At 47.9% G+C, this 13,593-nt stretch overlaps 2 protein-coding genes across 5 annotated transcripts; one reads left to right on the forward strand and one right to left on the reverse strand.

Annotated features, from left to right (window-relative positions):
* Positions 1 to 1,928: 1,928 nt before the first annotated feature.
* tmem115 (transmembrane protein 115) lies at positions 1,929 to 6,497 on the reverse strand. The gene is made up of 2 exons (XM_088916888.1): positions 4,530 to 6,497; positions 1,929 to 2,839 (listed from the first exon to the last, which is right to left on the reverse strand). Exons 1-2 carry the CDS (start codon positions 5,384 to 5,386, stop codon positions 2,617 to 2,619), a joined length of 1,080 nt encoding a protein of 359 aa, XP_088773014.1. The 5' UTR covers positions 5,387 to 6,497; the 3' UTR covers positions 1,929 to 2,616.
* A 671-nt stretch (positions 6,498 to 7,168) lies between these two features.
* Positions 7,169 to 13,580, forward strand: abhd14a (abhydrolase domain containing 14A). 4 transcript variants are annotated; one of them, XM_088916890.1, is made up of 6 exons: positions 7,169 to 7,224; positions 7,539 to 7,655; positions 8,558 to 8,997; positions 10,034 to 10,149; positions 11,236 to 11,471; positions 12,440 to 13,580. In XM_088916890.1, exons 3-6 carry the CDS (start codon positions 8,738 to 8,740, stop codon positions 12,620 to 12,622), a joined length of 795 nt encoding a protein of 264 aa, XP_088773016.1. In that variant the 5' UTR covers positions 7,169 to 7,224; positions 7,539 to 7,655; positions 8,558 to 8,737; the 3' UTR covers positions 12,623 to 13,580. The 4 variants fall into 4 exon arrangements, with proteins under 4 accessions (XP_088773016.1, XP_088773018.1, XP_088773015.1 ...); XM_088916892.1 differs by having other exon boundaries at positions 8,718 to 8,997; XM_088916889.1 differs by lacking the exon at positions 7,169 to 7,224 and having other exon boundaries at positions 7,637 to 7,872.
* The last annotated feature ends 13 nt before the right edge of the window (positions 13,581 to 13,593 follow it).

Genomic DNA, 13,593 nt, shown 5'->3' on the forward strand with positions numbered 1-13,593 from the left:
ATGCCCGCCTGCTTCAGAAGGATTGAGCTGCACAACAAGACAAGTAATGTTCTGAGCACTTGTGAGCACCATGAGCTGGTTTCCTGTCACACAAGCTTTCTGAGGCTCGTATCTCAGCCCCTGTGGTTTTTCAGAGCTTCCTGCAGAAGCCTGATTTGTGAGGCAGATGCATCAGCTAGCTTACGGTAACTGATAGAAATGGTCCGACTTCTGACCCCAACTCCAAAACTCATTTTTTTTTCCTAGATGCTTATTTTCCTCGATGCTAGTTTGGCTGAAGACAAATTAATTCTCACTATATAAAGTCTGTGCCTTTTATTTTTTGAGATCAGGGTTAGTGTTTATGAGGTTTACACAGCATGGTGTATGTTAGGGAAAAAAAGGTTCCGGATATCATGTGTCCAGATATCAGGATATTTCCTTTTGAGCCACAGTTTATTATTGTTGCTTTGTTAATTGTGTCTATTTTGGAATGCTCTACTCTCCTTCCTGTTCCAAGTTATGTTTCTCTAGCACTTCAGATAAGAGCAGGAGTTACTGTTTTACTATCTGCGTCGCCAGATATAATACTGCGAAGACCAAATCCAGGGAGAGCTCAAAAGTCTTGTCTATCAACTGCGCATTACCACCTCTAAAACACCCAAGACCTTAAGGGTTCCTTCAGCTACAGGGGTTACACTGACAACTGGTGGCCATTAAGTATTACTGCAGTGATATAAAGAGCAATCAAATCTATTTTTCCCAAATCAGAAATTTAGAAATGCTCCCTCCCTCCTATCCAGGGTCTCGATTATGAAAATACCTTAAATTTACAGAGAGGACAGACTGTCTGCAATCTATCAGCTGTAACACAAGCATGAGTCAGAGTGTTAACTTCATTTTATTAAATTACAGGGATTAGGGAATGGTATTGAACTCAGGATCCAACACCAGTGACAAGTGAGCTTTATTTTTTTTTGTATTGCTGTTAAGGAAGTTTCCTTGAAAATTGTTTCTGATAATATTCTGGCCTATATCAATCAATTTTTTTCAATGTTGAAATTGGTTCTATGATGATTAAAATGTTTCTTTGGGTAGGATCTGTCCAAAACGGATTGACAAAACTTTAATAACAGGCAAGTTCTTTTTTGTTTATGCTTTTTTAGGTTGTTAAGCTGAACACAGGTCAGATTGATCATTTTTCTTTTTTTAAGCGACCGATCCGCCCTGCAGATACTATCACCATTATACCATTTAATCTTTGTTATTCTCTTCCAGTGTATGCCAGTGGTATAAAGACACTGAGGATCTGAGGCTCGGTTTTTAAAATGTAGCCACCCCAAGGTCAGGAGAGTTTAATGATACAGGAGTCCTTTATTCCACATTATGGAAAAAAAAAACTTAATTCAGAAAAGGTATCTTTGCAACAGCAAATTATCAAAACACATTGTTTCTGCAAAATCTTGGTCTTGGAAAGAGAACATTTTCCCTCTGGTGTTTTGAAGTGTGAGTTTTAACCAATATACATATACAGTTCCCCACAACAATTCCAGCAACTGGACAAATTATACATCACTTTCTATATTTGCCTTTTTCAATCTGTATGTAAAGAGAGAATATGATTATTTCTAGCGTTATAAATTCTAGGTTGTACTGAAATTTGAATTTCTCTGAAAAAAAGTGTTGACCTTGCAGGAAATTACCCTATTTGACACTGCAGATTCATCCTTCGTCACTGCAGTAATTTACACACCTCAGGTATGATAGATGAGCACTAATCAGACTCATAGAAAAACTCTGCAGTCTGGTTTAATTCAGAAAAATGCTCCAATTGCTTTAAATCAAGCACCACTGATTGAGTTTTTCTCCACACAAGAGAAATGAAAAATATTTGTTAAAGTACTTATTCTGTTTGAACAAAATCGGCTACAAAACACCCAAGAGGACCCTTAGAAATGAATGAGTGGAATGTGTTTTAATATTGGAAACCTCTGAATAAGCGGGTACCTCAATGATAAAGTATATTATATGTCACAAGATCAAAGATTTATTGAAGTACAAATAGATTTCTAAGCAATTAAACAAAAATAGGTACAGAAAGTGTCTGCAGGCAATCCTAAAGTTTGTAACGCTCTTCGTGAGGGGAAAAAAAAAAGCTTACAAATAGGACGCAACCATGAATTACTGGCAGCACAAGAGGGTGACCTACAAACTGCAAAACTGTAGTGCTTTCAGCAGAAAACCTACTTTAGTAAGGAAACACGAAATACAGACGTTGGCCACGGAATTCCAGCAAGCGCGCCCAGCAGTTCGGGAGAAACTGTCCGGCAGACCCACGCAACTCCATTTAGATCTATTTTGCTGAAAGAAAGGGGAAGGGGGGGGAGATTCCCTCCGACCACTACATTTTCTCTCTATAAAACTGATGCTGTACCCCCACCCCCCCACCATCCCCCACCTCCAGGAATAAAACACTTTTTAAGATTGATTTTTTTTTTCCTGTTCGTCGTCCAAAACCCTAGTGAGCTGGGGCAGGAGAGGGGGAGAGGGGTGGAGGTGTCCTTTCGACAGCCTGGCACTCGGTGTCACATGTATGTGAATGGGTGTCCCTCAGACCGGGGCTCAGCCCACTCAGCGTTAGGATTTGGAGGGGGCGTCCTCAAAGCTGATGATACTGGACTCCTGTCCCGAGCCGCTCTGCGCCGCGCTGGCAGCCCCTGCGGACAGGGCCTCTCGCCCTGCGAGGAGAGGCACGTCGACGCGCCCCTCGTCCTCCTCCTCCTCGTCCTCCATGCTGGGCCAGGCCGACTGGTCCTCCACTTTCTTGAGACGCTCATTCAGGGCCTTCAGGGCCAGCTGCCTGCAAAAATCAAAATATAACCAAGTAAAGATCCTGTTTCTTTCACTTCCCGCAAATGGCTTTTTCAGCCTCGGACATCTGAGCCCATAAAAAACTGGAACCAGGGAATTTTCAATCGGCAAAGCTCCTCTCTAGACGGTACAGATGATGTGCAGCAGCGAGCAGGGTGGACAGTAGCAGCTCCATTTAAACGTTCTGCCTAAAGCACAGGTTTGCACTTTGCATTCCTGTATTTACAGAACAGCATACTTCCCTTCAAGGGTCTAGTGTTTGTAACATACAAGTCACAGATTTCCTAAGTCAGGATAGCATGCTACTTATAGGTAGAGACTGAATTATGCGCAACATAAGTATAAATGGATTTTGGACTGTATGTCTTAACTCAGAATACCCCACCTTCACTCCCACATTCACCCAGTCTGCAGCAGACAGCGGTGTGCAGGTTAGGATGACTGGACTGGTGATGTCAGAGGTAACCCACAGCAGCCCAGCTGGAAACTAACACATCTCCGCCCAGCGTGGCTCAGTGAGAGAGCACGAGAGGGCGTCTTCCCTATCTGTGCATCTGCATGTAATTATAGGATTCTGAGGCTCGGGCTTTATCCCGACATCGTCTGCAGATCGCCAGACAATATCCCAGCACGAACCATTAATTAGCCAATGTATCTGTGCTAGAAACAGTATTTTTCTTTCTCCCTAAACAAATGGAACTACTCTTAAAATGTACAAGGAGGGAGGCTACCATTTTCAGAGGTTTTTTTCGTCCAGACAGTTTCGCAGGGTCAACAGGCTTGAGAGGTTCAAATCCCATCCTGTGCTCTTCACTCACAGAAAATATCGAGCAAGCGGTAGGTGAGACTTCCAGTAAGACACACGCCTTGCTGCTGTTGGTAGGAGGATTTTCTTTCTGACCGCACACGACCGCTTCAGACACGACTGCCCCCAACTAACGGATCTGGCTGCCGCCGCGGTTGTCCAGAGTGGCTAACGTGCGCCCACTTTTAAACAGCGGGGTGCTGCGGTACTGGAACGAGCCAGGTGAGGCGCTCCGCTCAAGGGGACAACAGCAGCGTGTCCCACCTGGGAGCTGAACCCGCAACCTCCCAGTCACAAGTCCGGATGCGAATCATATTGCATTCTCCTCCCCACATGTCCGGATGGCTTCCGGGCTGGGCGCCATCTGAGCTGGATGGTATATCCTGCCATAGATCCAAGAGGGGCATCATGGATATAGCTATCATTTAGGAGGAATTTACTGGTCTACAGAGACCTGCATGGAGTACTGACACACAGAAGACATGATGGATGGATGGATTAATACCCTCATTCATTTCCTTTTTTTTAAAATTATATAATGTTAGCATGCCCAAAGGGGTTGGGCAGCCAGTTGACCTTGGACCCCTAGAGGTTTCTTTTCTCCTTACTAAGGAGTTTTTGGTTCCTCTCCTCCGTTGTCTTCAGGTCTTCTGTACTGACAAAACGTATGGTCACTTGCACTGTTAAGCACCTCGGGGCAACCTTGCTGTGAAAAGCGCCATATAAAAATAAATTGAATTGAATTGAATATTGCATTAGCTTGTACAGCAGCCTCCCCACCAACCCCTTCAAGGACAAATCCCGAGAGTGTCCAGTGCGTTACTGTGCTCACAGAGGCTTTACCAGCAGCAGCGCGGCAGGATTTTGCACCTACCTCCTCCTCTCGGCGTCCTGGGGGTCGGTGCCCGGCAGGCTGATGGTAATGGAGGAGGGGGCCCCCACATCGTAGCGCTTCACGGTCTTGCGGCACACCCTCAGCCTCACCAGCAGGCCGTGCACCACCCCGGCCACCAGCCCCACCGCGGGCTGCAGGATCTCGGGGAAGAAGGAGGCGAAGGCGAAGTGGTCCGACATGTCCCCCCGGCCGCGGCTGTGCTTCTGGTAGAACCGCAGGTAGACCCAGCCCGACAGGGCGCCGTAGCCGTAGGCCGCCAGGGGCGCCGTCGTCGCCAGCAGCGTGGTGAGCCGCAGCAGGGCCAGGGCCAGCAGGACCAGCGTGGGGGCCACCTTGACCCGCACCTGGGGCACCCTCAGCACCGTGGAGTCCTCCATCGTCTGCTTCAGGGCCACCAGCACCCCGCCCAGGAAGCCCAGCATGCCGTGGACCCGCACCTCGAACAGGTAGTCCAGGTTGAAGGTGGCGACGTAGGTGAGCAGGTAGGAGAAGCCGGCCAGGAGCCCCACCGAGACGTTGACCACGGCGAAGAAGACGAGCAGCTCCAGCGCCCCCCACAGGGGCTCCAGCAGCCGGCCGGCAGTGACCACCGTCCCCAGGCTGACCGCCACGCCCCAGACGTGCCGCTCCACGACGGGGTGGGTCACCAGAGTCCAGATCCAGAAGTTAGGGGGGAAGAGGTAGCCCGGGGTCACCCCCAGGACGTAGACCGTGTCCACCGCCCAGGACAGGAGGTACAGCAGGAGCACCGTGGCGCAGATGGACTTGACCACCACGCTGGTGCTGGCCAGCGCGGCCAGGAAGTGCTGGCGGGCCACGGGCAGGTAGCGGTTCATCGCCGGGCCCGAAAAGGTTCCCCGCGGACGAAGACCCGGAAAAGCTCGGCCTGCCGGATCAGCAGAGGCGGGCGAAGACGAACACAACCCAGGAGCCCGTAGATCGAGGCACTGCACCGACGAGCAACATCCAGCGTCCAGACAGCAGACGCCCAGGCAGGGAGTGCCCTCCTTAACACTCGTGTCACTGTGAAAATGCCTCACTGACAGACCTCAGCTCTAGTCCCTGAACACTTGTAAAAGTAGCCCAGAGGACGGGTGCAGCTGTTTACACAAGCAGTGTACACCGGGGAGGTCAACAAGTCTAAGTTCCTTACAGTCAAGGGGAAAAAAAAATCGTTATGAAGCAATAGGGTTGGAAAAAACTCAGGCCCTTGTCTTCCTAGGCCACTGTTCGCACTCATCTGATGCCGATCATTACATAACAGAGATGCAGTCTTCACCCCCGGCTCTCACCAGATGCCTGCCTTCGTCGTCCGAGCTGTTCCAGTGGCAACTTTTCTTTCCATTTAAGAAAATCGCTCACGCCACCAGAACTCATTACGCGCCCCGGTGAGGCGGCAGAGCAGCTGAGCGGGGTCACGCGTGCACCACCACAAAAGCGATCTGAGCCCCCAAAACAAAACTCCACACCTACCCCCGTACTGGTTCAGGGGTCTCTGAATCGGTTGCAGGCACGAACCGCGACCCCCGCACGTCCCGTCGTCGTATTTCGACGTCCTATTATCTCAAGACAGCGGCGTTACCTCCTGTTTTGTTTACGGTACGGACTCCCACCCCGCAGCGGGGCTGTGCGCTCTCCGGCGATCCTTTCCGCCGCCCTCCCTCTGCTCCAGCCCGGCCTCAATCCACAGGCTTGCCCGAGGACTCTCCTGTCTCGACAGGCCCCGATAATGAAAACGAAAGTGTCATGACCCCTCCACCACCCTCCCCCCCCTCTTTAAAACAGCACAGCTAGTGATTGTTTTGCGAAGATTACGGGTTTTATTTCTTTTTTCACTTGATTCGGACTTTCAGGCGCCGCTAATCTCAGGTATTTCTCGCTGAAATGAAAACTCCCCAGACACTCCCAGTACTACCTGGCCTCTGCCACCGTCACCAACACATCAAGGAGCGTCAAGCGCGCATGCGCTCTGAGGGGCGTTGGGGAAGGCAGAGGCTTATGGGAAACTGAGTTTTTTTTGCCAGATGCGCTGTAGTAGGTGATGGCAGTAAACTGGCGTGCGTGGGTAAACTTGATATTACCATTGATCTGTCCTGTTGTGACATCTCGTCACAGCCCCCTCTCATGTCCGCTGGTCTGAAGTCTTCGTTAGTGGCTATTAACCTACTTTGGTATGAAAAACGAAAGCGAATAAGAGCCTGATTAATTGTAGGTTTGCCCACTTGTCGTTCGAACGTCAATCTCAATTTAATCGGTTTCAGGGAAAACCTATATAACGCATAAATCGATATATATATATATATTTCATACAATAATTCTTCACCTTAAAGCAAACTAATATCAACACGAAACTGAACATATTTATATAATATGCCTCTGTGAAAATATGTAAAAAGTATCATTTTTAGTTTTTACAATTGTGAATTCCTCTGGCTGTGAAGTGATTATTTCTGTATATATTTTAATATTCTGGCTCTTTTTTTTGGATGTCTGGTGTTTAAATAAAAACCTATTAAAAAAAAAAGAATTGTTGCATAAATCAGGTTATCGTGTGTGCTGTGCTCTCGCAGGGAGTTGTGGGATATGGGATTTCCTGTGCGTTATACAGCCTAACCACAACAACAAAAAGTCCGTTGGCAATAACGAGGCAAAAACAAAAAAAAACACTGCTGGTGTATGTAATTTTTTAACGTATTGTTTCCAGATTTGTAATCACCTCTGCCTGCGTATTGTTCTGTGCTTTTTGTTCACTTATCTTTTTTGGATTCGTTTTCTCCTTTGTACTATTTGATATTCAATAAAAGTTGGAAAAAATCTGTTATTGGAGGACATCATGTCATTATTACAACGGTGGATGCATTTTTTTTGGTTCTCGCAAGCGTGTATTTACTTTTTTTGCCGAAGGTGTAGTAGTTCCCGAGACTGAATAATAAATCGTTTAAAACTTTTCCATTGTTATTTATTTTTATTTTTCCATTGTGTTAGCAGTGAAGTAGTGAAGAGGGGGCAGACCGGAACCTGCCATATCCCACAATCCCCTAGCTCCCCGCGAGAGCGTGGACGGAAGTCGCTGAACCGGAAGACCTAGGTGTCTCGAGTCTTGACGTAAGTTTACAAATAAGACCAAGGCACCTGACGTGCGATATCATTATGTTTAGTAATTGCATTACGTTTCTATTTACATTGTGTCAAAGCTGGTCGGTATTTCGTTATATTTTAACGTATGGTGTTTAACGAAAACAGCGCCAACTTAATTTCTGAAGGACTGCGTAGTTTTTTTGTTCTCTTCTAACAGCGTTAAGACGCCCACGAGAGAGAGTGTGTAAGTGTCCTAACGTGCCAATTGCAAGAACATACGTAGAGCGAGGGGGTTTAATGTCTCATTTAAAATATGTTCGCCACTAGCTTACATTTTGTGAATAATTGATGTCATGGATATTTTGTTTTATAGTTTTAAAACGCGTTGCCACTAGTGTGATTTCCCCCCTAACTCTGGAGTTGATTTGGGGTTATCATCTGAACGTTACAGTTTCCCGTATTTGTCAGGCTGAATTGCAGACGCATCTTTGTCAAGTTGAATAACAGTGCGTGTCACCAGGAAGTCTCAGCTTTATGTAAGAAATGGGGTTCATTCTGCAGCTCTGGCTTGAACTGTATTCGGGAGACAGAGCCTGCAAGGTCGTTTTTAAGATGAGGGCTGCATAGCAGGTCGGGAACTTGGGCGGTTTGCTCAGCATTCTTCCCAAGTTTAAATGTTAGCAGTGCGCTCTTGTCTTACTTTATTAAGACTCTCACGGCTCCTGCCACGTTTTCCGTGTTGAGACTTAGTGTTTCACTACGTACTCCGTGACAAGGTGGCCTGAAGACTGATGTCAGACGAGGAAAAGTGTGAAAACCTTCTCACGCTGGGCTTCGGAGTGCACGCTGGCGCCATGCGGGTTCCCCGAGGCCCTTCCCAGTAACCTGTTCTGAAACGCCTTTCACAAAAAAAAATTGCATTTTTTCAGATGGGTTCCATCCGAGCATCGGTCGCTTGCACGTGAGGCGGCAGACCACTGCAGACCTCTCTTTTCTCGGAGCGCCGCGTGTCCATCCGGCTTCGCCGAAAGAGCGTTTCACTCCTCTCCTCCCCCCATCTCCTCCTCCTCCTCCTCCTCCGTTCTCCAGACGACACAGGGACGCCGGGGATGAACTTCCTGCGGAACCGGCTGGCGGTTCTGGGCCTGGTGCTGCTGGCCACCCTGCTCCTGTACCTGCTGCTGCCGGCCATTCGCCAGGGCAGCATGGAGCCCTCCCTCGATGTGCAGAAGATGGGCCTCGCCGGCGCCACCCCGGCGCCCGCGGCGCCCAACATCACGGTCCGTTCGGAGCGCCTGCCCGGGGACCCGCCGCTGTACTTCAGGGTGGCGCTGCCTGGCGATGCGGGAGGGACACGGGCGCAGGGCAGGTGGGTGGCGGAGACTGGGGACATCCCGGTCCCGGTTGTGTCTGCTGTGGCCCAGTAGTGTGAGGCCGGAGAGGAGATGCTCTGCTGTGTTGCCCCGGATATAAGCCGCGTCCAGAAATCCGGTCTGTGGAAGCTGGAAAAAAAGGCTGACGTGAAAAAACGGTTCTCCCCGTTTTAACTAAATAAAGGAAAATGGAGAGGAGTTTAAAAGACAAAATGCACGTGATGTTTGGATCAACGCCATGCTTTTGTCCTCTAAAACTCCTCTTGCTTCCCATTTCAAGCTCACAGAGACCTGTTCCTTCCCCCCTCTCCATCTCCTTAAGCACCATCCGTCCCCTCCAAACTGCCTTACAGCCTGACAGTTTCCCATGCTCCTCTGCACACAGGATCCCCTCCTTCTTGACTGCAAAAGTGTGCTGTGATCTCTTGTTCATTTTGGATTCGCTGAAAGTGAATAGGAGTTTTAGTCACTCTATAGCAGCAGCACGCTCCGGAACCTGGCAAAAATGTGGTTGTTATGGTACTCAGTGACAGTTCATCACTCTGGTGATAAATATGTCAGCAACCACTATCTTCCAGTTTGTTTGTTTTTTTACTTGTATTTGAATGTAGGCCGCAGGCTAATTTGTACTACCCTGAAATTTGGGGGAAAAAAAGAGCGGCTTATTTATTTAAAGTGCAGCTTATGTGTCCTGGAGTATTACGTGAGGTACATAAGGTATAAGGCGGGTGTTTAATGGGGGGCTAAATAATAATAATAAACTTTATTTTATATAGCGCCTTTAAAGGTGGCTTCTCAAAGCGCTTTACAGGATGACAACAACAATAAATAAGAAGAATACACAAGATAAAACACAATTACAATATAGAGAGGAGACCGTGGATGGTGGTACTAAGAAAAGCAGAGGGGTGAAAAATGGAACCAGTTAAGTAAAGGCTTTTCTGAAGTTGAGTCTGGATTTGAAGGAGTGTAGAGAACTGTCTTGCCCTCTGGTGTTTTTCGCCCAGTGCAGCTTGTCTGCCTCTTGTCTAGACTGCAGGTTGTTCTGCTGCACGGTCAGTCATTCACCTCCAAGAACTGGTTGGACCTCGGTACCCTGACGCTCCTGGCGACAAACGGCTACCAGGCTGTGGCCCTGGACCTGCCCGGTAAGAGCTCAGCGTGTCATTTCGTTTCTCCCCTCTGTTGTGCCAGTTTCTGAAAAATACAGCTGTATCGCTTTTCGAAGAAAACTCAGTCTTCACTCAGGTTAGGAGAGTGTCAACAGAGATCTTTAATTCAATCAGCTGAAGGGGAGCATATCACAGAGAAAGGGTTTCCCCTAGCACTCAGTAAGACACGCTCACTGGACTGAAGTTACACTTTCCTTTTTATACATTAAAAGTAGGCATGACTTTAACATATCAAAGGGGCAGTGTCAGAAGTCAAACAGGACAGGAAGATGCCATTTGGCATCCTGCAATCTGTTTCATTTCTCTCTGGTTGAATGGGTGTGAAGAATCACAGGCTTTAGTTTGCACCTAAGACAGTGGTCTTGGGTGCAAACAGAAAAACCTTTCCCGTGCACAGTCACTGTCTTGACCTTTTGACTCGGCCTTACACACACTGTTGTTGTTTTTCTTGTCATATATGGAAAAAGGGGGAAAACACTACTTGTTTTTTTTTTGGAAGAGGTGTTAGCGTGGCCAGTAGGGGGCGCTCACCCTGCAGTCTGTGTGAGTCTTAATGCCCCAGTATAGTGACGGGGACACTTCAGTGTCAAAAAGACGCCGTCTTTCGGATGAGGTGTAAAACTGAGGTCCTGACTCTCTGTGGTCATTACAAAATCCCATTTTCGTTTCTCAGAAAGAGTAGGGGTATAACCCCGGCGTCCTGGTCAGATTTCCCCTTGGCCTGTCCCAATTATGGCCTCCTAATAAACTGGCTTCCTCTGCCCTCCTCTCCACTGAGAGCAGGTGTGTGGGCAGCGTACTGGCGCACTCTGGCTGCCGTCACATCATCCAGGTGGGGCTGCACACTGGTGGGGGTGGAGGGGATCCCCATGATCTGTAAAGCGCTCTGAGTGCAGTGTCCACAAAAGCGCAATACAAGCGTGAGGAATTATTATTCTGTTCAGGCTCAGGCAGCACTGCTCCTGTGCCTCGAGATGTGGAGGGAGCGCAGTCTCACGGTCTGTGCACGCCGAGACTGCAGTGGGAAACCCCCGGATAAGTGCGCGGTCTTTCCCCTGGCAGGTTTTGGTAGCTCTCCGGACTCCGATGCCATAAAGACGGATCAGAACCGGGCAGACCTGCTGCTTCGCTTCCTGGACTCCTCGGGCCTGAAGGCCCCCGTTGTGGTCAGCCCCTCCATGAGCGGCCGATACTCGCTCCCCTTCCTGATGCTGCACAGCTCGCGGATCAAGGGCTTCGTCCCCATTGCACCTGTGGACACCAAGAGTTACACTGCAGAGCAGTATCAGAGCATCCAGGTACTGCTAAGGGCTTCCCACGCATGTCTTTCGGCTGTAAATCTATGCAAATCTATTAAAATATGTTCAGTGTTGATTTGGGTAGTGAGAATAGGATTTTGCAATTTGTGTGGCAAAGCAGGGAATTGAAACGGGGGTTAAGTAGTAGTAGTTGCGAGTTGTGGACACTAGGTGGCGCACGGGAGTTAAATGTTTTCGCTGTACAAGGGTGATGAATCCGTGTTTCGCAGCTCCTTAAAAAATTCCGCGCAGGAGCGCCGCAGATTTCACAAGAGTTGGTGGAATTTAAAGTTGGCGAGATTTTCAGCACTCAACTGATAATTCAGTCCATGATGCCTGCCATCGGACATTAGACCCGTTTGGCGGATTTCAGAGTGCTGTGCAGTGCAATACTGTGAAGCTGACTACTCAGTCCTTCACGATGACTTTTCAGGACTGTGACAGAAGAAAAGTCGAGAACAAGAGTGGCGATTTGGATCCTTGCTTGGATATTGCGGAGTTTTGATAACGGAGAGTTTAGAGTTAAGTTTGACCCAATTTGAGTTTTCAGCTTTATCTGTATCTCTGTGACTTTTTCCGTTAACTAGCTTTCAGTCCGATAATGTGCATTGCACTAAACGTTCGCCACTTGCAATTCCATAATCTTCCGTAACCTCATCAAGAAGTCTGTCTTTTCCTCAATTAGTAAATTAGTCATTAGTCAGGGTCGTCTTTTTCTGAATCCATGTTGCATCAGCCCTTGAATGGTACTGCCACGCATTAAGTTGAATTCTAATGAGCATTTCCATAACGTTAGATGCAATAGGAGGAAGAGTTATCGAGGCAGAGTAGCTTGGCTTGTTTTTAGAGACGGATGCTGCAATGTCCAAATCGGGCATCTTCCGGTCAATCGGCATCGCCTCCGTCCAGGAGCGGAAAAACCGCACTGACTCTCCTTTCTGTCTTTGCCCCCCCCCCCCCCAAACCAGACCCCGACTCTGATAGTGTATGGAGAGCAGGACACCGGCCTGGGAGCCCAGTCCTTGAAGAGCCTGAGGCAGCTGCCCCATCACTCCGTGGTGCAGCTGGCCGGGGCACGACACGCCTGCTACCTGGACCGGCCCAGGGAGTTCCACCAGGCGCTGCTGGACTTCCTGAGCAAGCTGGAGTGAGGGAGGGGTCCTTGGCCGAGCGGGACTGACCGAGAGGAAGGAAGGGGGGAGAGGGGGAGGGGATCAGGAGGGATGGTGCTCTTTCTCTCCAGGTCACTAGAGGCTGCAGGAGCGGCACTGGCACACAAAGATGAAAGTGGGAATCGAGGGATGTGAGGATGTACCCCCCTTTTAGGAGCGAGACAATCGGAGATCCAGACCTAGATGCTTGTGTAAAACGCCCTCTGTGTTGTGTGGGGTTGGGAGTGGGTTGCAGCCGATTAATTTGGGAAAGCAGAAATCTTAATAAAACAACTCAGGGGCAGTTCTGCTCATTCACTCAGATGTAACAACAGCATGATGGGCTTCATTCTATAGCATCGCCACTCTCCACTGTCTTAACACAACATGATTTCCAGCATTTTCTGCTACATTTGTGTAGACATTATCTGAGTTTTATAGTTGTTTTGTTATTAATTTCAAAGGTTGCTGTGGTTTTTTTTCAGTATTGAAAAATACTTTTAGTAAAACAAACTTTGGAAGCTTTGAATTCAAATTAAAACAAGCTTTCTTGGACTTAAAAATAAGCAAATAACCAAACAAGCCCTCCCTCATGATGCTTGTAAATTGTTTTTTTTTCTGTGTGCAACTAAAGTACCATTGTCACTGTAACCACTATCTAATTTATTTTCCTTAAAGGGCCAGGCTTTGTTATGGCATTTAATAGGTGAGGCAGTGCTGTATTTTAATTCAGTGTTAAACAACTGTCCAGCAATAATCACTCTGCCCGTGTTTCAGCTGCTATAGCCTGTACAGTAGAGCAGAAGATCTATTTGATGCTGAAGTTATGCTGTATTTTTGTTTAAATATCTCTTTTGAATCAGTTGTACTTAATGCTGCAGTTATAAGCTTGCATTTCATCTTTGTGTGTGTAGCATTGATACAGTGTTATTTAAAAAATAAACGCTATTAAATTGAACACTGTCGAATTT

Source organism: Atractosteus spatula, chromosome 5, assembly GCF_055471065.1.
Source record: "Atractosteus spatula isolate fAtrSpa1 chromosome 5, fAtrSpa1.hap1, whole genome shotgun sequence".
Lineage (NCBI taxonomy): Eukaryota > Metazoa > Chordata > Actinopteri > Semionotiformes > Lepisosteidae > Atractosteus > Atractosteus spatula.